General features: G+C 39.1%; 1 protein-coding gene across 2 annotated transcripts; it reads right to left on the bottom strand.

The window, feature by feature from the left end:
• Positions 1-215: 215 nt before the first annotated feature.
• Positions 216-20,878, bottom strand: LOC111336716 (inactive tyrosine-protein kinase 7-like). Of its 2 annotated transcripts, none has more exons than XM_022942856.2 (11): positions 20,668-20,878; positions 19,867-20,175; positions 16,734-17,021; positions 12,565-12,849; positions 11,408-11,677; positions 10,178-10,450; positions 9,402-9,671; positions 8,602-8,877; positions 7,619-7,864; positions 6,448-6,815; positions 216-2,988 (listed from the first exon to the last, which is right to left on the bottom strand). In XM_022942856.2, exons 1-11 carry the CDS (start codon positions 20,744-20,746, stop codon positions 2,431-2,433), a joined length of 3,222 nt encoding a protein of 1,073 aa, XP_022798591.2. In that variant the 5' UTR covers positions 20,747-20,878; the 3' UTR covers positions 216-2,430. The 2 variants fall into 2 exon arrangements, with proteins under 2 accessions (XP_022798591.2, XP_088619166.1); XM_088763040.1 differs by having other exon boundaries at positions 7,619-7,795.
• Between the last annotated feature and the right edge of the window lie 3,799 nt (positions 20,879-24,677).

The following is a 24,677-nucleotide window of genomic DNA, read 5'->3' as shown; positions in this document are numbered from 1 at the left end:
GTTTGCATTCAGCTTCTCTCTGTATAGTTGCCTGGCGGAGGCCTACCTTCCAAGAGAATTTTAACTCATTCATTCAGTTTCACTTGAGCTGTTAAAAACTGAGTCCGTATCACATCAGGTACTCCGCACCGTCACATTTTCTCGGACTGAGAAGCCAGCAAAGACCGTAAATTTCAACGAGTCGCAAACAGTAATGGCAAAAAAAAAAAAAAAAATTTAGTCAAATAAAATCCATAATTTTATTTGTTATTAATTCAATTGTAGGTAGCTAAGATCACACGGATTGTTGAACGGGCAAAGATCTACAAATTACAAAGAATATTTACATTTTTCAAGTGAAAATGATAAACTTCTCCACACGACACCCTGTTCTTTACTGTATCATAGTTATCTATTTAGCAAAAAATATAATTGCCAAGTTACACTTGCTAATCTCAAAATCATAATCGCAAAAGACTTTTAAAAAAATTCTTCATTTAATTTACAAATAAGGCTCAGATCTATTCTATCAATACACCTGGTGAAAACAAGCAAGCAACCCCACTACTTACAGTCGACAAAATTGCAACTAATGCGCTCCACAATTCACACAAAACTCAGTCAGCTTACATAAATAGTTTACGCAGCACCTTAAAAAGTTGCCCAAGTCTGCTGACTCTTTCAAACAAAGAATTCCAATGGTAACAATTTAGAGATTTACCCTGTAATTTGTGACGTCGTAAAATATCTGATCTATGTCAGCACCTTGGCAATTGCACACCTTCTCCAACCCCCAAAGTGATTGATGTTGGGTTGGGGAGGGGTGTGTACGCAATTCCTCAATAGTTGCTACCATTGATCCGAAACATCTTTAAATCTAACATTAAGGTTTTCAACCAAAAAAACAAAATGTATAGTTAAATAGGAGTCAAACTTCTGAACTGGAACACAAGTTTATAAAATTACTTTTAATTCTAACTTCTTTCGTTTATCGACTAATGCTATTAACTTAAATGAATGCAACCCTTCACCAAGAAAGCTATACTCATTAACACGTTTCTACATAAATAGCGCGATTATTTAGACGAAACAAACATGTAGCTATCGAAAACCATGTACCTAAACAAAATCTTTCATTCCGCCTTAAACAACTGGAGTCCATATTAACCATTCTTCGTCTAAATTACCATCCTTTTCTGCTTCGAACGCAAGGTTTATGAATATCAGACATGTACCCGACAATTTTTAACTAATTCATTAACAATAATTACCACACACCATCCCCTCAAAATGAAGTAACTCGATAGCTAATTTATCTTTCCCCTCTTCTACAAATTCAAGTTTAAAATGTACAAGTCTCGCACAATAAAAAAGAAAAATACGTTTATCGAAGCCTACGAGGTTGATAAAAAGAACGCGCGCATTGCTATAATATTTGGCAATTCTATCTTCACAGTTAGGTAAAATGCGCAAGCTATCGAGATAACTGCCCCTGAAAATACTTCCTTTTTGTCTACCACACCAAACTTAAACTAGTTCTGCGAAAATAAATTCTAGTAACCCGGTTTCTAATTCATAACCCTACGCACTGCGCGGTGTTCATTGCCGCAGAGATTTTCCACCGAATTCTTGTTGTCTGAATACATATCGAGACACTGGACAGGTCTATCTGTAATACCTGCCCACGCACACGAGCGGAAAGAGAATTAGAAATTCCTCTTTGCTCTCTTCGATACTGCCTCCTTGCAATCAATCGTGAGAAAAAAGGATAGCCAACAAATCTCGTATATTTTCAAGTTTAACTTCGCTTTTTTCTGTCCAGATTCCTTTGTTAGGGCGTTAGCGATTGGTTAAAACAGATTCGCCATCAGTCGCAGCTGATACCACGTCGGTATGGATTTCAAGGCAATAGCCCATTTCCGAATTACCTTTGGCCTCATTTTCAAAACGAGTCCTGGTGCTCATTCTTTCATATGATTACGAGTTTTCATTCACATGCAAATTACACTCATTTTTACAAGAATGGTTGAGCACCAGACCTCGTTTTGAAAAAGAGGCCAAAAGTAATTCGGAAATTGCCTATTGAAATAAATGAAATCTTCTAATCTTTAGCAGAAACCGGCCCGCAAATTTTAAAATAGGAGATGAACAATTCTTTCAGCGGATTCTGGCCAAAAAACAAAATAACTGCATTTCATAATCGTTAAAATAGAAACAACAACAAAAATAACGTCCAGAAATCTAGAAAGCATCGTACACAAGCCCCTCAGTTCAAAAGTTCGCCAAAGTGCCACTTATTTGAAATACACTTTCAGGAAGAAATAAGTTAGTTCTAATCTGCACTTTGCAATCACCTTGCTTGAAAAATCACGACACCAATGATTAGCCAGGGAGTGGTTCATGTAGTCTAATTTTATTGAAGAATTCGAGCAGGTTGGTTGGGCTATGAAATCAAACGTGACTATCCACACTTATTCCCGCAACGTCATCAATGAGTTCCGCAAAGGTCGGGCGAGCCAGCGGATTCCCTTCCCAACATTTCTCAAGAACCTCGAGAACCGTATCCGGGCAGTTATCAGGCTTAGGCAGACGCAGATCATCCTTCACGCATTTCAGGACCTCCTCGTTCGACCGATCGTGATACGGTAGCTGGCCAAGAGTGTAAATCTCCCAGACCAACACTCCAAACGACCAGACGTCGCTCTTCTCGGAGAAATCATCGTCAAAAATGGCCTCTGGAGGCATCCATCTTAACGGTATCTGTACGTTGTTGAAGCGGTAATACTCCTTGTTGTAGAGATCGTAACTGAAACTCAAGAAGCCTATCTTGACCTGCATATCTTTACCAACCATACAATTCCTCGCAGCCAGGTCCTTATGGACGAAGTTTTGTGAGCTTAGATAGTTCATTCCCGTCGCCACTTGTCCACAAATGGCGAGTTTCTGATTTGAATTCAACGTGCTTCGGCCGTTATCGTAGCAAGACAGAAGAAACTGCTTTAAGTCACCCTAACAAGGAAGAGAGAAAAAAAAAATCCCTTAACTACCAAGATTTCCCCGCCACCATTCTCTAACAAATGAACGTAGATTATTGATTAACGCAAATGCTGTTTATATTGGGCGAACCATTAGACAACAATTGACGCACAATGTGCCAAGCCAGTCATAGCCTACAGAACATGCGCAATCCAGATGAGCGCGTGGACGCACAAGGCAAGCAAGAATAGCAAGTCAGGCACGTGCCCCCGCTCGCCTGAAAAACTCGTAGAGGCTGCGTGGGTTTCCGCACGTCAACAAATCACAACACGTTACAAAATCAAAACAAGATTCAGCTTATTACGACCAAACCCAGTCCTAAAAAATATTAGCCATGTACTCATTTGCTTCTTAGGTCCCTAACTGTCTGCCATACAGTTAATTCATTCCATTTTCACTGCATTAATTTGCAGTGGGGAAGGACTAGAAAGGAACATACGAACCATTCGAGCTAGTCCACCTTCCTACCCATCCCACCCCAGGGGAGGACGCCATCACACAGTAATCTCGTGTGTGGGAAATTCACGTCTCCTACCCCAACCCTGCAGGAGACGGGACCTCCATTAGTTCATCCCTATCCGAGAAGACTAGAATATCTAAACATTTCTTAATGTTTTAGAAAGGTAGCAAATTCTTCTCAATTATTTTAAGACCTTGAGTGTTGGTCCGGCCGGGGCTCGAACCCTCGACCTCCCGCACAACAGTCCAGCGCACTATCCATTAGACTAACTGGGCGGTTCTTATGATGTTAGTTCAAAGAATTTGGCGTAGGATCGATTAACAATCCCCTTATCAATATTTTCTTTATTCTCGTCACTTGTCTGTTTGGTATTGTGTCAACATAGTAAAGCGAAATTCTGTTTTGGTCACTGATGGGAGTTCAAGGGAAGGAAATCAGGTAAGAAAGATCGAGGAACGATTTTACATTCCATGCAAGTTATTTTCTATTACAAAATACATATAAACCAATTAAAAACCTCTTTTGCACGGAAACATTTTCAATGTTATTCCCACAATAAATCTTGTTTAAAAGGAATCGCTTGGAAGGTTTAGGAAATATCAAAGCAAAAAGTGAGCTATACAAATGCTCTTGGAAGTTTCTAGCAAATAACCTTTTTAACAGTGCGACAATTTATTACAACATACCAAATATCCAATTGTCTTTCAAGTTAATCAGTTTTTACTTTGCTATCAATGCAACACCTAAAGGGGATTTTTTTTTAAGACAGCGGACATCCAACATGATGGCGATTTAACACCAGAAACGCGATTAGTTAACAACACACGCAAATTAAACCCCCAACTAAATTTATGTTTTGTGATAATTGCCCAATTCTGATTTTGCTACATCCTGTTAATTTGTGAGAAAATCATCAACGGCGTGAAAGAGTTGTCACTAAGCTGCAAATTAACGGTAAACTCGACAAGATTTGCGTTACCGTATTTCGGTAAGGAATCGCTCTGGAACTCTACTCTAACAAAATTCCCTTTCTTAAGCAGGGGTTTCATTAAAAGTCGGTTATCGGTCTATCGCCGCCTTAAGACTTAAAACCGCGGTCTGTTTAGCCTGCCGCAGGCTCTGGTGTTTGGCTTTCGCCTTAGGGCACAGCTGCCATATATGGAAAAAGTTACTGAATTCTCCGCTTGGGTAGGTAAAATGTCAAGATCACGCGACAAGTAAACCTGCCCGGAAAAAATCCATTCACTCACAAATGGGGGAAAGACAAGTAAACTACGCAATGATAAAATTAAGCTGCTTTTCTGAACTGATGTAAAATTCTGTTGTGGGATTTTCAAATATGAAATTAGCGGCGAGAACCAAAGCATTACCAAAAAAATTCTTAATACCTATTTATAACTCTCCTTCCGTGCCCGGAAATTAAAATCTAACCGCGGTGAATGGCAGGTTATTTAAAACAGCGATCTCAGTACATCGGATTCGAGATTCTTCCCATAAAAGACAGAGGAGAGTCAATTAATCCCCAGCTTACATACCAGAAGTACCTTTTCTGTTTGGGTTTACTCTTCCTCTTATTTTGTTTTGATTTCATTTTTTTTTTGTTAACAAGAATTTTTGCGCTCTATCAGCGATAACAAAGATCGTATGTCTCGCCCAACTACAACAAACGCGTCGAGCGTTAGTCCTTTGTCTTGGCGAATGACGGACGCCAGCTTAAAAGATTCTTTACATTATCAATTCAGATTAAAAAACCAGATTATGTTGTAATAACTCCACTGACGCAGTGCCACAGTTTCTTTAAAAGCTTACCGCCTTTATTCCGATGAAAGATTGTGCACAATACTCTAGGATCAACATTTAAGTAGAAAAATTTACCAGTTTCTTGGATTCGAGAGAAAATTCTATGACCTTTCTTTTTCATCATGATTTCTGATACACTTCTAAAAATTGGTGGGAATACCACGACTAGGGATTCCTAGTTCGTTATTTGAATTTAGTTTTATCTTATTAGTCGCCGTTCACCGCCCTTGTTGCATTTATCTTTTGCGGGCAAGTTGTAATCACACCACTCTAATCTTTGGCAGTTCTTTGTTTAGCAATTAATCCGTGATTCTTATGGTAGCCTCGCCCTTTCCGTTGACAATTCGATAGGTAGTGGCCGTTAACACCTTTTTTTTGTCATCTAAATAAGTTAATAAGCACGCAACACTTCTTTCATCAACAATCCAAATTCCAGAGTGATCCCCGACTCCTCTGGCTTCGTAAGAGACATCTTCTATGAACCTTTAATCTCCAAGAGTGACTAGCATCTAATTTTTTCCTTATAATATCACCACTGAATCAAACAATAAGTCACGAGAATAAAGGAAATGATTAACAACTACAGAAGTTGTTGATCGTTAAACAAATTCTCCTTGTAAACACCTTAGACTGATGTATAGGAAACTGTATAGAGAATACGCATGCTGACGCTACGGTGCAAAGGGTGAAGACTCTGGAATACAACTTGGACCCAGTGTTCTCCGACCGCTAGAGAGCGATCAAGATGGCTAAACTTCTCGAGTTAATTTTTCCTCAACGTCTCGTACGCTACTGATAATGATGGTTCGAGAAAGAATCTCCAAGTAAATCATGATTTTTTTTTCTTTATTCCTATTTTGTCTTTACTTGAAAATGTACTCAAACTGCAATGAGAAATCACTTATTACTCCTGGCCCTTGAACTCCGGGTGTTGTGATCAAAATGTACCGTCACCTTAAAATATCCATACATTATCCAACAAACAGGAAATGAGAGTTCTCGAACTTATCGGATAGAAATTGTCATCTTTATCGAACCCCAAAATTTCATAACCCATTTAGAAGGAAATGTGAAGCGTCTAGAAGGGAGAATTAACTAATAGATCTTGGGAGTTACAGAGTTAAACAGTTGACTGTATTCTCGCACCCGAGACACCATAAGTTCAGACGTACCTTTTCCAACGATTCGAAGATCATATAAAATGGTTCTTCTTCTTTGCACACGCCCAGCAGAGTGACCACATTACTATGCTGTAGACCACAGAGCGCTTCCATTTCCTTGCTAAAATCCTCGCGTACTTGGTCATCATTACTCACCAACGCCTTCACAACCACCATGGTTTCCTTCTCACCGTCACGGATTCCGCTGGCTCGCGCCAGGAATGCTCGACCGTAAGCACCGTTACCCAGGCTCCTGAGGGCCTCCAGATCGTGTCTTGGAAACTCCATCTTGTCGTAACTGGGTTGTGATCTGTAGATGGGGTTCATTGTCATGTCGTTTCCTTCTCCATCTTTATGTTCGATGTCACCATTGACGTTCACTGTTGATAATTCAAGAGGTCAAATGTGAGAAAGTGTGGGATCTAATGGTTAACGCTCTAGAAGCAAAAGCGAGAGACCTGGGCTCGATTCTTGGCTGCTATATTTACCACCCCTCCAGAAGGAAAAACTACACTCTAAGTACTTTATGTCACGGTTACCCGGAAAAACTCTGGCAGCAATAGGTAAAGACGATTAGTGTGACTTCGCCAAAAGTAACTAAACACAGAAAGGAGAGGCTGGGTGGTAAAAACTTCAGTTGAAAGCAAATATGGGGCGACTTAAAAAATCAAGCGAACTACACAAAAAATGCTGTTATTCAACTCTACGTTTCTGGATCACAAAAAATCAGGAGCCAACGTGTATATATATATATATATATATATATATATATAAAAGAGCCAAAAGATCAAATTTAGATTTCCAATGTTACGCACAGTCTTCCTCATCGACATGCTCAAGCAAAAACCAAGGTTTACTTGCTTTTTCTTTTTCGCATTCATTGTAATCTGTTTTCTCTGTTTAACAATCCATTCTAAAGTCAGGAAGAACGGCTGTTTCGGGAGAACCCTACCTCACTATAGCAGAAAACAGAAGGGTCTCTAAGGATGAGATTTAGGCGACGAATTCTCGAGCCTACTTTTCCTTTCTATGTTTACCACACAACTTATGTAGTTAGTTTTCGTCTTTTCCTTAAAACTACAGTCGGTTAACGGTCTTTTAGGTTCGTCTGTTATCATGATACCTCGTCATATAGACGAAGCAAGAACACTTCTGTTATCGATTCAAAAACGAAACTACTTACAGTTTTCGCATTCTGGTGGCAAGACCTCTTCTTTTTTGTTTTGCCTGGCTCGTCGCCCTTTACAGTAAATCATCAAACCCACCACCAAAACAATGTATGCTGCTGCACACCCGACTGCAATTCCTATGGTGCGGCCCATGGAGGCTGGTGACTTGATGCTTTCGACGACAGGATGGGCTGTGGAGGGAACAAATTTTATGTTTATCATGGATGGTGGTGATTCGCTGTCTTTGACGAAAGGATGGGCTGTGGAGGGAAGAAATGAAATGCAATACATCACAGATAAGTAACTTTTATCAGAGCAGTTTTCAACTGAGTACCAAAGTTTTCATGGCGATCAATCAAAACAAAGTTTAACACAATCCCAAGCCAATCAGGTTTAGAGTAAAAACATGCCAACTGCTCGAAGTGCGGGAAGGCGCGATTGACCCGGTCGCGAATTGTAGTTAGTTTTGCATCTGACTGATCGAGAAGGTGGCGCGAGTTTTCTAGACCAATCAAAAAACGAAGTTAAGTAAAACCAAAGTGATCCCGGGTGACACTCGACCCTCAACTGAGAGTTTCTCTATTGGTGAACGGCAGATAAAGAGAGAAAATTTCATAAGAGAAGTATAATTGTTTGTCTCACGATGTGGCCACTTCGGATGTGACCACAACATGAGGCAAGCGATTATACTTCTCTTTTGAAGTCAAATGGAAACCGATACATGGTGTGACGATCAAGAGGTTGCAACGTGCGCCGTACAGGCAATTCACAAGCGTTTGCCTCTGTGTATTTAATTGATTGAAATTGCTCGGAAAGAATGTTGAGAAGGGAGCCCCCTAGCCATCCCTTGTTCTCATTCCCTCCCTTCCAACCCCCCTCCCCCACCACCCCACCCCCCGAAAAAAAAAGAAAAAAGAGTGTGGAAAGAAGACAAAGCTTGAGTGCCAAGTTAGCAGAAGAAAATGAATGTTGTGAGATTCTAAAACAGGAAACTTACGTTTTACTCTAAGACTGAATTTGCTCTGTTTCATTTCAGCGTGGTTAGCAGCGATACAGTAGTACCTGCCCTGGTCAGACAATTGCACCTTTTTGATGTGAAGAGTTCCATTAGGTAACGAAAAGAACCGCTCTTTATCTAACTTGTCTCCTCCTTGCTCCTCTTTGCTCCAACTGATCTTGGGTTTAGGGTCACCTGATGCGTTACAATGGAGCCACAAGTGATCGTCTACGAAAGCTGTAGTGTTCTTCGGCCGCAGGACAAACGTGGGATAAACTGATGGAAAATAATTACAGTTCAGCCGTGACAAAAACACTGAGGACGGGTGTACCGGTTAATTCACTATCACTTGAGAACATACCTTTACGGGAAAAATGTCACACAATCCGGTAATATGATGCACTATTACCCAGAATACGATATGCGCACGCGCAAAAAAGCATCGTTCCACATACAATAATAATTCCCGTCATTGTGGGATGAACAGTGCTCCATAAATTGAATAGGAATTAATTCTACATTGTAAAAGAAAGAGAACATCCACGTATCGACCCATTAGGAAAATAGGTAAACCCTTTTAACTCCCAGAAATGATTAACACGTTATCTTAAGACGGGTTATAAAAACAGAGAAGTTTATCAGGTAAAGGGTGTCATTTTAGGATTGCCAAATTCTCATGTGAAATTTACAAGTAAAAGTATGGCAAAGAGTTGGAGGCTTATAAAAATGGCAATTTCATCTAGAAATTTCGTTGCCAATTATTTTTCCACTTTCCCATAAAAATCTGATCATGATCTTACCGTAGACAGAGATGTTGACATAGCTCTCTGCACTGCTGAAGGCATTTTCACCCCTGCACCAGTAATGGCCCTCATCTGTTTTCTCAATTTGTTCAAAAATCAGCATGCTACCTTGTTGCTTCACCCTTTTTGAATCAAAATCGACAACTCCTTCTTTCTTCCAGGTAACTTTAATGGGTTTGTGTCCTTCAAAGTCACATCGGATCTTTTGAAGTTTGTGAAGATCGGCGTTTACTTGGTTGGTATGGATGCCTTGAAGCTTCACTTTCGCTGAAATGAAGGAAAAGTGAACAACTTAGCTTCTCTTTTGTTTCTATCCATTCTTTTTCTTGTTATGTTGATGCTGATTGTTCATTTAGTTGCTGATCACGAAAAACTTATCTTACAGGGGAAAGGATCATCTGGAGATTTTCTAAAATAGTTTCATTATCTTTAACCTGGACTCCAAATCATGAGGCCAAGATTTCAACTCAAGCAGCCGATACTCCAAATCAACAGGCCAAGAATCAAAAATCAAGAGGATAAAGCTCTACTTGGCCATTTAGTCTCCTTTGTGGTACAGACATCACTTGAAGAAGCTCTTGATCATAATTTCCTGGTCTGTACCAAAACAATTAATAGAGAATCCACATCCCCACACTAGTGTTAGAGTTTATAGGGTTACCTTCACTTTAGCTTGAATCCTGCGGTTGACAGCTTAATACAGGTTCACACAGAACACAGAACAATTCCATGTACGACGATCCAATCGTCAGTCAAGACGTTGCCTTACTTACCCATTACATAAACAGTAGCCTCAGCACTGTCTGACCAAGATGCTACATCGGCTGTACACTCATACCGTCCTGAATCATCTGGCATAACTTTGTTTATGACTAGAGTTCCATTTGGAAATTGAAAAATCCGCTTCTGGTCCACCTTTACAGGTTTGTCACCTTTGTACCACGATATATTGGGGGCTGGTGTGGTTTTAGCTTTGCAATCAAGAACAGCTTTTTCATCTTCTTTAAGGGATTGGTTTCTGGGTTTTGAGGCAATCTTTGGTTGCACTAAAAACCAAAATAATTCATATCATTAAGTTTCAACTTCATACTACACCCTCCACCTTCCCATCTGAATAAAACCAAGAACCTCCCAAGAGTTACTAGATTTATTCAGGCTCGACACTAACTTTAGAACTTTCTAGCTAAGTAGTTAGTGACAACTTAGATGTTACAAAAATTTCAGTTTGTTTACTAGCAAAACTGGTCAGTGGAAATAAAATACCACTAGCCAAAACTGAATTCCTACTAGTTTGTGGCTGGGTTGGCTACCAATAGCATCAAGCCCTGAGTAAGGCACCTCAAATGAGCTCCCACCATTTTGGTAAGGAAAGTTACTAAACCCCAAGCCTCACATATGCACCAATGCCCACCCCCTACCCCTACCCCGCAAAAGGAAAAATGGCATGAACAAGAGGAGTAAATAAACATCATGAGAACCAAATTCCTTTCAATATGTACAAGAAAGGGACCACCAAACATTCAATTTCTATTCTTGAAATATTTTTAGCTAAGTAATTCAAAGCTCAATGTTTGCTTACAATTCTTCAGTACTTCACTTTTTAAATATGTAACATCCTGTGACTATGGCTTAGAAGTATTCCAAAAACTGAAATGCATCAAAGGCACATTTGTCAATCAGCAACTCTGCAACATGGTTCCTTTGCTGTAGATTCTGTCCTATTCTTAAAATCATCATTTAATTATGAGGAAGAACTATCAATGTCCAAATTCAAGGTGTGACTTCAAAGAAAAAAGCATTACAGCAAAAAATTTCCATATAGAAGATAATTTGCATTTATCAACCAAGTTGCTAACGTAAATCAGCCACCGTAAAGAGTTACTCAAGCCGATCTTTTATGTGTTAGCCCTTCTTAAGAGCAAATAGAGGACAAACGCACAGTAAACACCATACATAGATGTACTTCAAGTACCTCATTAGAGCCAGTGATCAGCAATACTCACCAGCAACTATAATTTCAACAGTTTCTGATTTATTTCCAGCCTGGTTTTTTGCTGTACAAGTGTAACTTCCAGCATCACTAAGCTTTGTTTTATTGTTCCGAAGAATACAACAACCTTTTGTATCAAATCTCTTTGGCAGATCTCCTCCCCCTTCCTTGAGCCATGTTATTGACGCAGTTGGCTTTGCTTTAGGTGGATTGCACACTATTTCCAAAGGGTCATTAAGCAAAACATAAACTTTGGTTTGCTCTAGGGTAACATCATTCAAGTCTGCAAAGAAAAAATTCAATTTCCTTTAACCAAACCAAAAACAAACATTTTCATATAAAAAACTGGTTTGAACCAAAAAAATAAATTTATGTTTGAATGAAGATCTTAGACAAAATGTACGGCATCCTTGTATGCTGATTTACTAACTTTTTTTTCATTTTTTATTCCACTGATGGCCATTTAAGGAAGATCTCTCCATGATTTTTAAACTGACTTTAACGTAACTGGGCTTTTCAACTTATTTACACTAACTTTTACAAGTCTATCATTTGTAATCTGATTCACTCACTTTCATCTTGAGCTATCCATACTGATGCCGTAAATAAATGTGATTTCTTTTGTTATTTTCTTTGTTTTCCTCCCACAACTACTTAACATTTTGAAGGCTTCTTTTGACATTACAAACATTGAATCTTTTCAGGTAATCTCCTTGTAGCACATTGCACATTCTCAATGCAAATAATAGTCCATTTTACAGTTGTGTGCTTGGTTGCAAAGCCTTTGAACAGGAGTGAGGCTAGGGGTGACCTTGTTATGATACAAACCTTGCTGCCTTTCAAATGTAAATCACTTTGTTATCATGCTAAGTAGATACAGGTCTCTATCACAAGGTCACCTTCAGCCTAACTCTGAATCAAAGGCTTCTTGGCAACTAAGTACACAACTGTAAAATGGCCTATTGTGGAATAGAGCTTATTTGACCTACTCAAAGCACAAAAATCATTATGGCCACTTCCCCTTTTACAACATTTTTATAATCTCCTTGCCAACAGTGTATAAAATGCCATCCATGTTACCAGGCTCTTTCTTTGTTTTATTATTTCGCTTTGGTTTCTAACTAAAACAAATAAACCATGCTCTTGCTGAATAGGATGCCAGTAACTTACAGGCAATTATCAAAGTGCTTTCTGCAGTCTTTTCCCCAGCCAAGCTCGTTGCTGTACACTTGTATTTTTGTTCATACTGTTTGTTAAAATTGGTTATCACTAGTGTTCCATTATCATGAACTGTGTATTTAGATGAGCTTTGCAATGGCTTACGATCACTCCCTGCATACCACTTAATTTCAGGAGTCGGGCTGCCGATAGCTTTACAAGGGAGGACTACTTGGCTACCCTGTGTAACTATTCTCTCCTTTGGAGGACGAACTTGAAATTGAGGATCTCGTCCAACTATTGAATAATAGAAATAGCATGATTAGTTCCTCAAGAATAAAGTATCTGACACATATCTAAAACTATGGTAGGACAAATCAACCTTAAGTTAACCTGGACCCACACCTTACAGGAACAACCATTAAGATGCTTGTGTAAGAAAGTAAAGTATCCAAGAGGATAAAATATTGTCATTTTCCTTGCAAGGGTTGCTAATTCCTAGCAAACAACCCTCAGCATCACTGAAAATTTGCTTAAAAGATGCAGAAAATTTGTTTAAAAGATGCAGATTGTTAAATGTTTAAGGTCATTCCATATGGCATTTGGACAAGTCACTTTATTCTCACCATGCATTTCTCGATGCAGAAGCATAAATGCATACTTTTTCTTTACCTCCCACACAGCAGCCTAGCACTTTGCTACACAAGCTACATACATGTAACCAAGGACTGTTACAGCTGTACGTTTGTCTCATTTTGTCTCATGCAAAAAAAAAGTATGCATTTATGCTTCTGCATGGAGAAATGCATGGTGAGAATAAAGTGACTTGTCCAAATGCCATATGGAATGACCTTAAACATTTAACAATCTGCATCTTTTAAACATTGGTTTATGCATCTTTTAACACCATCTTTTAACGCCATTTTGAATTATGTTAATAACTCCAAACTTCGGCATTTGTGTCATCCTCAAAATATTTGAACAGAAGACAAGAGCATGATATTATAGAAAAAGGCAAACCTAGCATGGGAGGCTCGCAAATTCCCAGTTTCCTACGTCTCCACCAATTTAACGCTTGGGAAGAAAATACAGATTTAACGACCAAAACAGAAAAAGACATCGGCAATAATTTTGTTTGACGATATGAAAAGAAAACTCTCCTCCGTCAGTTTTTGAGTGACAGAATAAGCATTATATTTAGACATGCTGTCATTCTTTTGGGCCGAAAATTAAGTGTAAAAATTATACATTGTAGTTATAGTCAATTATTTATTCCAAAAAAGCTTCAGAAAAAGAATTAAAGAAAAAGGAAGCGAAAATTAGGAATGGTTTTAGAACGTCTGACTTTTCTGATTTCAAGCGCAAGATTCTACAGTATGACTCTCATAGTTAAATTTTAGAATGTTACAATTTTACATTTTACATTTTAGTAGTTTTTAGAATTATACTTGTAACTCGAAGATACTAGCTTATTCTTTAGCTACTCCAAATTCGAGATTAAATAAAGTATATGTATGTATGTATGTATGTATGTATGTATGTATGTATGTATGTATGTATGTATGTATGTATGTATGTATGTATGTATGTATGTATGTATGTATGTATGTATGTATGTATGTATGTATGTATGTATGTATGTATCAAATGAGACAAAAGTACAGCTGTAACAGTCCTTGGTTACATGTATGTAGCTTGTGTAGCAAAGTGCTAGGCTGCTGTGTGGGAGGTCCTAGGGGTCGAGCGTAAAAAGCTTGTTTTCTCTTATAAGGATGATAAGCCATTGGCCCCAGTCTCTTGCATCTTCTCTGCATTGGTTAAAAAGTGACAATAACCAACCCTCACACCTCTCGCAAAGAATAGGAAACTTAGCTCCCAACATTGTGGTCTGGCCTTGTTATTGTTTGTACAGGCCCCATAATGAACCAGTTTTAAAGCTGAACTGGGTCAGCCTCTCTAAATATTGCAATAAAGAATAACTACCGTATTTCTTCACCTATAAGCCGATCTCGGCTATAAGCCGAGACCCTGACTTTCAGGGTCTTTACGCTACACTCAAGCTGCCCAAAAAAAAAGGTAAAACCATCGGCTATAAGCCGAGAGCGAAATTATTGATTGTAACTGGCCATTTGAGCAAGCGAACCTCACGGAAAACATAAGAAATTGACTCACTAAACACAAAACCTAATGAATTACAATAAACACAAAAGAAAAAAAGCGAACCAATCAAGAGATATGAATATCAATTGATCCAACGAACTGTATAAATACTACCACGCGACAACAGATTAACCACAACAACAATAATAATCTCAGTTAAACGTTTCAAAGTATCAATCTATCGAGTATACCTTTCGTCGCTGTCACTTTTTATCATCATGCCTAAAGCACGCCGTTCCTCGTATAGTATGGCTTTCAAGATAAAAGTTATCGCGGAAGCTGAAGCGGTAGAAAACAACTCGGAAATCGCTCGAGAATATGGACTAAGCGAGTCCATGGTACGACGCTGGAGAAGAGACCAGGCGACTATTCTTTCCGGAGAGCTGAAGATGTCTGCAAAACGTGCGACGATGGGCCGTTTCACTCCGAAATATCCCGAACTAGACCAGCAAGTGATGGAGTGGTTTTCACAGCAAAGAGAACAAGGTTGGTATTTACTTTTCTGTCTAAAATTTTAAGAGTTTTTGAAGAGTTGAATGATATCGTCTTTCAGTGCGTGGGAAACAGAGACTTTGATTGGTCAGAAATATGTTGTTGTCATGACAATTTCATAACATGTCACGAAAAGAGTGCTGCAGTCACGAATCTACGGTTATCTCGCAGCAAAATAAGATTGTTATTTTATTTTTCGTAGGTATTGCGGTGAGTGGATTGATCCTTCGCCTTAAAGCTAAAGAGCTCTCCGATGATCCTGCTTTCAAAGCTTCCCGTGGATGGTACGAGAAATGGAAACGACGCCACTCGGTCAGCATGCGAACCAAAACAACTCTGGCCCAGCGATTGCCCGCCGATCTCGAAGAGAACATTGTGTGCTTTCATCGCTTCGTCATTGCAGCAAGAAGACGCGCCGACTACCCTTTATCCCGCATCTACAACATGGATGAGACACCCATGCGTTTTGAGCTGCCATCGAACCGAACACTGGAATTCAGTGGAAGCCGAACAGTGCCAGTAAAATCTTGCGGAGCGGAAAAGCGGAGCTTCACCGTCGTTCTTGCTGTTGCTGCCGATGGAGCAAAGGTGCCACCGAAAGTCATCTTCAAAGGCGTCCGTACACCGAGAGATCTGGTTGTGCCGCATCCTCTTCGTGTTTCCTTCCATAAGAAAGGGTGGATGGATGAACAGGGCATCCGAGAATGGATTCGACAGAGTTTGCCCCGTGCCGAGCGTTCCCTTTTGGTGTGGGACTCATTCCGAGCTCACTTGACCGATTCCGTGAAAGATGACCTGAAGCAGCGAAACATTGACGTCGCAGTTATCCCTGGTGGCCTAACCCCGGTTGTACAGCCCTTGGATAAGTGCCTAAACAAGCCATTTAAAGATAATGTGCGCCGAAAGTACTTGGCGTGGATGACATCTGGGCCATTTGAGTTTACCCCAGCTGGGAAGAAGAAGGCGCCAAGCAGAAATCTTGTCCTCAGGTGGATCAAGGAAGCATGGGCAGAGATACCCGAAGAGATGGTTGTCAAATCCTTCAAGACCTGCGGTATTTCCAATGCCTTGGACGGAACAGAGGACGACGTGGTCTACTCTGAGGAAACCCCAGAAGTAGATGATGAATACATAGAAGAGAACGAGTTCGACACAGACAGCGAAAACGAAACGGATGGCGAGTAAACCATTGGGTTGAAAGCCCTTGCACGTATCCGTCAAACGGCTCCTTTAGGAGCCACCAATTTCATAAAAGTGAATAACCAATATTCAGAAGTTATTTTTGTTGTGTTTTATTACTTCTGCTTCATTGCTAACTTGACTACAAGCCGGGGGGGTAAAGTTATTCAGCAACTGTATATTTTTAAAATGTAAAACCCTCGGCTATAAGCCGAACCCCGTTCTCCGTGAAAAATCTCCCAAAATTTTGGGTCGAAAACTGAAAAAATCGCTCGGCTTATAGGTGAAGAAATACGGTAATTAAATAAATAATAAAGTATCAGCTCAGAGATTGTATGACAAATACTCACCAACAACAGTTACAGACAACATAGATGGTGCCACTTTGGTAACTGACCCATCCTGCGTGGTTGCTGAACAAGAGTACTCACCACTGTCGCTTTCAGTTGCATTGTTGATAAACAGTTTGTTGCGACCGATCGTAACTCTTGCATTGGTGACAACCTCTTTCCCATCTTTTTGCCAAACATATGTCCCCGGCGGATAAATGTAACATTTACATCTTAGCTGTAAATCAGTCCCTGTTAAGAATTTTTTGCCCGAGGGCTTAATGGTTGCTTGAATCACTGAGCAAATTCCTGAAAAGGATAAAATATTTGGTATGAAGCACTATATACAATTTTCCCAAAATGAGGATACAAGATTAATGCAATTCAATCAACATCACTTAAAAAGCCCTGCAACAATGGTGATATACAAAAGTTTATTTAAGTGTAGCATAAATCAAAGTAAATCACTTTTATGGTACAACAAACAATACACAAACATAAAATGAGGGTTTATTTAGCAAAAAAAGTTAATAACTAGTTAATATGGTTATAACAACCACATTTTCAGTCTTAACTGGGCAAAACAACTTCACATAGGATCTTTCTTTGTTCTAATGACAGCATCTATGCTTAAGCTGCTTCCAAGTTTAAGCTCATTATACCATAAACCTTTAAAAGGGAATTAAGCTGGCATACCCAGTAATGTTACTGCTACCTCCTTTGCATAAAAATATTCTATCATTAAAATATGGCTGTTTGATCTTCTAGTTAAGACAGGTTCTCTGATAAGAATTTGATGAAAAAACTTTAAGTTGCAAACATGCACTTGCACTTTTAGATAAAATGAACTCTTCGTGGCACTTATAAAATGTCTGTGAACAATTGTCCCCCATGTAAATTAATAAATGATCATGTTCATCATCTACTAGACAGGATTTGCAGAGATACTTTGAAGGTTTGCATTTAAAAAAATGGGCCATAATTTATTTTACTCCATGAGAATTTGATCCTATGGCTTCAGGCCATTTTTCTTTCCTAATAAGAACATGAATATCTGTTATCACACGTTCACCTTTACATGAATTGAGTTAAGATATCCCTTGTAAATATTTTAATCCTGGCAGAAATATATGTATCATAATGAAGAAGTCACCAAAATTCTATATAGATCTATATAAATAACTCTCAAGACAACTACTGAGTTCATTTCATCAAGCAAACTTGAAAATGCATGATATCAGAGATCACATTATTGTTTAGCAGGAAAGTATTTAATATTTCCTGGGCGTGGCAAATTTTAAACCACCCAGATTAGAGCGAGAGAGATTTTGAGATAATTGAGATTCAGCAATACATTAAGGCTATTCCTTTCCAAAAAGGAAAAAAAAAAAAAAAAAAAAAAAAAAAAAAACTAACTGAAACCTTTCATCCCATTGACTGGATTGCTAGAGTTTACAAGACTAAAGAGTCTGTAAATAATTCATTTTCCTCCTTGAAAAAGTAATTTTTGTTCAAAATAGACAAATATTCTACTACCTACATGTAGCCCCTATCCAAAACTACGAAAAAAGAAAAGGAAGGAATGTGTTTTTGCTGTGAACACAGTCCAGTTAAAATGCAAAACTTTGATCTTTAACTTTCATCTTTGTTTTCTCTTTTTTTTTGCCTTCCGGGCAAAAAGTGAAATGATATCCAAGTCTCTTAGTGCAGTATCCTTAAGTGTCTGTCTGTGGATATTAATTTGTCATCACTCTTGTCTCGTATAGACTCATAAGTTCAAAACTTCTACAAAAAGTCAGAAATTAATTTACTACATAATTGCAAGAACAGGATATCAAATCAAAACACAACTAATTACATCTGCATGTTTAGAGTGATAAATTTATAAAACTCTGACTTGTTTGAAAATTTATTCGGTTCATCTCAAAATGTACAAATTTCCATCTACTTCATGGTGAGAAAATTGTTTCAATACATGATAAAATGCACCTTCCCCTCAATGTGAAGGGATTGAGATTTACAATGTTGCGAAAGATTTCCTCAAGATTTCTGAAACCTTTTATGTAATCTCGGAAAATCATATCATGATTTATTAATGTTAGCAATTACCCAGCTACATTACAGCTGTTTGACAAAAGAGTACCTTTCTCGGCTGTATTGTAAAGGGAAAAAAATCACCAACACGATATCAATAATTAAATGCTGTATCCAGCGTCTGTGACTTTTAAAGGCGACAAAAATGATACACGTCTCGATAATACAATCAAATAAACATATTGATCAATAAAGCTGACGTCTCTAACATAAGAATCAATTAAAAAAAAATGCAATGCACGAGTGGTTTGAGTACGACACTTGAATGTCTGTAGCTTATCTCTTTAGAGTACAACATGTGGCGTTTCATCATTTCTGTAAAAGGAAAATATTTGATTGTGACCATGTAATCGTGTTTGCACAAAGTTGGATCGATTCTCGGACAACTTCAAACCTAACAAATTTTCCCTGCGTGCTGGACAGAAAATTGATCCAGATGGGTAGTTTGAAATTACCACAAAATATGTCGCTTATTCAAGATGTTACGACCGCGTGAAAAAAAATCCACCAAATCCGGACACTTAAAGTACGCGAAACCAAAAGGTACAATGTAGATGATCTGTATCGGGAACTAGATTAAACAAACTTGAACTCGATTCAAGTGTGCCGAACAAACAGCGGAGCAGGAACCTCAAGAGACTACCGCGAGCGCCATCCGTAGAGCTGAATAAAATCGAAACAATAGCGTTGAAGATTCGACCGTATACACATAATGACTTACACTAAATCGAAGATTTAAGAGCGACTTATTGATTTCTACCTGGCAGAAAACACGAACAAATTGTTTGATTATTTTCCGGGCGCGATGGGAAGAACACGACTAAAGGAAATGAACACTCCATGGTACTTCTGCAAGACACCGACAGTCAATAAATCGCCCTTCTGGATCGATTTGCCGTTTCACCATGCGTGCAACCCATTGTACAATAATCTATTTAATGCCCCCCGCACGAACGAGTGAAAACAACTCGCCAGAAATCTTGAAATAAACTAAGCAAGAAACTCCACCGGAAAGACTTACGCCCTAAATTTCATGCAAAAAACCGTGGTAATTTCTTACCTTTGACATTTAAGGCCGCGTTCTGACTCTTGCCTAAAGTTTTACCTTTCCTGATGGCCACACATCTATAATTTCCTCGATCCTCAAACTTAACGTTAGATATTTCTAACGTTCTACCATCGTCCTTTTTGGTAAAGCGACTGTCTCTCGGTAAAGACTGATTGTTTAATTCCCAATCGTACTTATGTATTTTTTTAGAGTATGTCGCCGCACAAGAAAAATTGGCAGTGTTGCCTTCATTCACAGTTTGTGCTACTGGTTGAGTTTGCCATTGCAGATTTGCTGACTGCGATTGTGGGAGATACGATCCTGAAAAAAAAAAAGAGTGTGAAAAGCACGCGTAAGGAAAGATGCGTAATATATTTCTCTATCTCCTCCTCCATCGGGAGTAAATTAATTCTTCCCGGCGAAGCGTTCGCTATACAAAATTAACAACAGCCATACCACTGAAACAATCATGGATCACTCTGAGCGCCTCTAATAAGCTTCTTCAAGCAGTAAAGGAAAGTGGAAGAGATTACAGACAACAAAGCGAATGCCGCCGTTTATTAGAGCGCACATTTGCTTTTTTTCGATTACGAACCGGTTACAAACAACAACTACAGATTCTAAAATCGAACTCGCTACCATCTCAAACACACACAAACAGAAACTTCAAGGTGCTTTCCTATCAAGTTTACGTCGGTTTAGACAAAAGAAACGACATAATAACAGGGACAGTACGCAACAGTTTGACCCAACAACAACTAGTCCGAATAGTATGGTTTGCAAAAATGCTTCAATTTAGTCATAAATGCTTACCTAACAAGACTAAACAGAGCCAAACCCAAAAAGATCTCAGTAAAAAAACTTGTCCATTGCAATCAAGGAGTAGATCCATGACACTCGTGGCTTTTCAAACGAGACTAAATGTGCAATAAAATGCCAAGAGAAAATATCCTCCTAGTTTCGCTTGGCATGAAGATCAATGCCTTTCGGAATTACAATCGCTCGCTCAATAATTTGGGTTCAAACGCGGAGGAGATTGACATGTATCACGTGGTTGTCATTCTTTATTATCCCCCAGAGGTCGGAAGTAAAAAATAAACCAATCACAGCAGCTCATTAAGCGCCTCCGTGACTCTACAGGAAATAACAAGTTTTGTGTATGTGAAGTGGAATTTCTAATTTCTTTTGTCTGAGTCACAACTCTCTCGCATGATTCACGAGTGGCTGTGCCGCCAGTCGCCATGTAATATTAATTTGGATGATCGAACCTAAAAAGTCGGCAATTCTAGGCTAACTTAGGGGGCACCGATAGCGTGAAGTGGATTGTTTATTTCCCCTTTTTTGCAAAATTTACATCCCGTATCAGTTACAAATGTTATATGGAATTGTTCTTTATAACCCGAGGCTTGGTTTGAATCGGATATGCATCCCGACCATTATATAAAATTCGTCTTTCAGTGAATTTTTTCTTTCACGACGGCTAGTCAGATTAATTGCTTTTGTATTGAGTGCTCATGTACCGCACATGTCGGTATCGAGACCTGTCATAATATTGATACAACACCGTCTGCGAGCGTTTGATCGATATTTGATTGTGGAAAGGAAATCTTTGTTTTCATCCCTGAGAAAGAGAGGGTAAAATCGACCTAACAGTTTCATATTGCAGGCATATACATGGAACGTTACGTTGGCTAAATCAACGAACTTAATCGATCGAATTTCGGCCAAGCCTCTTCATACGCCAACGCATCCGGCACTATTGAATTTCTCATTTTCCAAGCAACCCGTTGCAGAATGTAACTGCTCCCGAAAATTTTCTCTAAACACTGGTCCCTAGCCAGAAAACTTCCTTTCCTAATATAATTGTCACCTATAGATTTGTTTATCAATCATTAACGATTATAGCAATCATATTTCGCCACCTTCACCGGAGGAGCGCCTTACCGATTGTGAATGTGTACAAGCACATTGGTGCATGGCCCTGGAGGACGGGGCTATCAATGAGAATTGTTGCCTCGCACAGTATCTTTTACTTTTGAAGTTATTGCACTCTCAAACTTTTATATGTTTATTCCTTGAGCAAAATATCATGTTTAGATGCTAATGAACGCTTGCGTAGGGCTAAGACCCCTTCCCTCCTCCCCGCCCCCCCCCCGCACCAAAAGGCGAGAACTTTATTACGTAATGTACGAATAGCTACCAATGATGCGCTTGTACTTACACACCATTTCAGCTGTGACCGCACGCGGCACACTTGTGACCGTGTAACACCCCGCATTGTTAGATCTATTTTTACACGTAAATGCGCAGAAAAAAGGAAGGTCAGTCCTAAAAAAAAAGACACAATAGCAGTAGCGGCATTAGGTGCGAATTTCACTCAGGCTCGCTGATGCAAGAACTCACTGATCTCAAGGCTCGCTGATCCCAAGAGCTACCGAAAGGGCAGCAAAAATACTTGATTCTCTAGTCTAACAAAAATTTTACGATGTGTCAAAAATAACAAATAAACAAACTTAAAAAACAAAAACAAAACAGATACATAAAAATGATTTGTGAGTATGTCGGTTGCGTAACATTGATTGTCAAAAGATATCGTTCCCCAAACACGTTTTTCAGGGGTTTGCCTTTTCTGCGAATTACCAGGAACCAAACTTACTTACTGCATCAGGTGGGGTGCATGATTACAAGGCCACCATGACGGATTTGTCACGTGGGAGTTCCAAACTGATTTAACCTGAAAACCAGGTGACATTCATGACCCATACCACCTGCACCAATAAGAAAGTTTAAAGTGCAGTTTTTCAATTTCTGGTCACATTCATTTTACAGTGGACCGTTCGGAAAACAAATTACGCAACATTAGTGAAAGTGAAAGTGAAAGTGAAAGTGAAAGTGAATGATTCGATACCTTAATAGCAGCATAGGCTGAATTGCCAAGGTCTACAGTGTTACTAAGGTTGAGATCGGACGTCAGCATTATCAGGCGCCTCTGGCAGCCGCTTTAGTCCATGTAACGACCTCACCTTTTCCCCCACACATCCCACCCCAGGGGAGGACATTACCGGCTACATTACATTACCGGCTCAAGCTTGCCACGTGTGAGAAGGACTTACGCTATTTTGAATTTGGTTTACGCAAAATATCTTTTATTGTTATAGAAAATTAACCTTTTTTAACCATAGTTCAGTACTATGTCTGAACGAATAGCGCGAGACTACGGAGTAGGCCTTAAACTGTTTGATTAAGATTTTACCGCGCGTACCACCTTCTTGTGTTCACGACCGTTTTTCAAGTTTCGTTTTCTACTAGATGGAAATCTAAAACGTGGACATTATCTGTTCCAAGAAGCAAAGCTTTCCGAGAGCGAAGCTGTGGGTCAGAATGTGCCTAAGGACAAATGCATAAATATATTTTTGCGCCAAATGGAGGTTTTTGTGTTCATGATAATCCTTCAAATATATTTCAACGTGCGGGAAAATGTTTACGAACAGCTTGCCTTTCACAGCGTGGATCACTTTTCGGTGTTCTCTGATACGATTTTATGTAGGCAAACACACACACAAAAAATCCACACATTTTTCTTCTGCCTCTTCTGTAACAGCAACACAACGTTTCTCATCTGAATTAAATTTCAAATCCAGAAAATTGGGGAATATTCCGCAGGGTATATTTAACAATTATCCCACAAGTGCGCGTTGGATATGATAGATAGCCAACGAGGCGCGTAACGCCGAGTTGGCTACAATCATCTCATATCCGACAAGCGCGAGTGTAATAATTGTTTTATTAAAAGCGTTAAATTAAATTATTAAATTTTTTATTAAATTTTTTTAAGCTCCTTTTTTTTTTTTAAGCTGACGTGTACGCTTACCATATTTGTAGATTATGGTATACTGGCTCATATACCATAATAGCTAAGCCATGCAATAAAAGGTCTTGAATTGCATCATCCAATGATCCAGTTTTTGATAACATCGGATATATCCCCCAGTTTTAGTTTGGGAGGATATCCGGTCACGCGATGCGTTTTGACCAATCGCGCGCGAGCAAAAATATTTGTTGCAGCATAAATAGTTTCAACATTGACTAAACGTCAGAGTATATTTTAATGTGGGACAGGAAACAGAAATTATTCACTTGTTAGAAATTGTGATGACGAGATGATGAAAGGTCACGTGACTACAAGCACTCGACCGGAACATTAAGACATGGCGAGATCAAAGTGCCTGAGTCAACGTCAAGAGGGCCAATTTTAGTCATGTGCTGTGCTGGGTTTAAATCTGGAGTTTTACTTTGTTTTCTTTGTACGAAGCACGTGATTAATATAAGCATCTCGCTGACAGGAGACTTGCCGAGATGGTACGAAAAAAAGCGAGAAAGAAAATTTAAACTGACCAACAAACTGATAACATGTTTTAAATAAATAAATAAATAAACGAAAATGCGAGGCGAATCGATCCTAACAAAGTAAATTTCACAAAAGGAAAACCTGTAAAATAGAGAAAAGAAATGATGGTTCGATAGCATGTAACAGTGGCTTTACGATGGAGCTGGGTTAGTTGCCTCTAATGGTTGACAAAGTTAGAGCTACATTTTAGAGATCGGGGCAAATTTTAATGGTTCCTTGTTCCTCACAAAGGAAGCTGATCATAAGTAATCCCCAAGATGAATAACGTGCACTCGATCCAAGCAACTGTAACTGCTCAAGTCTTTATAAGTCGATTAGGCAATTGCCAATTACGTAACTGCTCACTTAAAACGTGCTAAACGGGGTTGGTTGCACGAGCAACGGGAGAGTATTAAAAGCACGTGCGTTCAGGAAC

This window comes from Stylophora pistillata, chromosome 6 (assembly GCF_964205215.1).
Source record: "Stylophora pistillata chromosome 6, jaStyPist1.2, whole genome shotgun sequence".
Taxonomy (NCBI): Eukaryota; Metazoa; Cnidaria; class Anthozoa; order Scleractinia; family Pocilloporidae; genus Stylophora; species Stylophora pistillata.
This window is presented reverse-complemented; position numbering and strand designations above follow the sequence as displayed.

Excerpts from the sequence above, each read along its gene's own strand:
- LOC111336716 (XM_022942856.2), bottom strand. The coding sequence starts at position 20,746 with ATGGATCTACTCCTTGATTGCAATGGACAAGTTTTTTTACTGAGATCT. Across the intron at positions 20,176-20,667 it reads GCTCTGTTTAGTCTTGTTAG|GATCGTATCTCCCACAATCG; the intron begins GTAAGCATTTAT and ends TTTTTTTTTCAG. Across the intron at positions 6,816-7,618 it reads GCCACCAGAATGCGAAAACT|TGAACGTCAATGGTGACATC; the intron begins GTAAGTAGTTTC and ends AATTATCAACAG.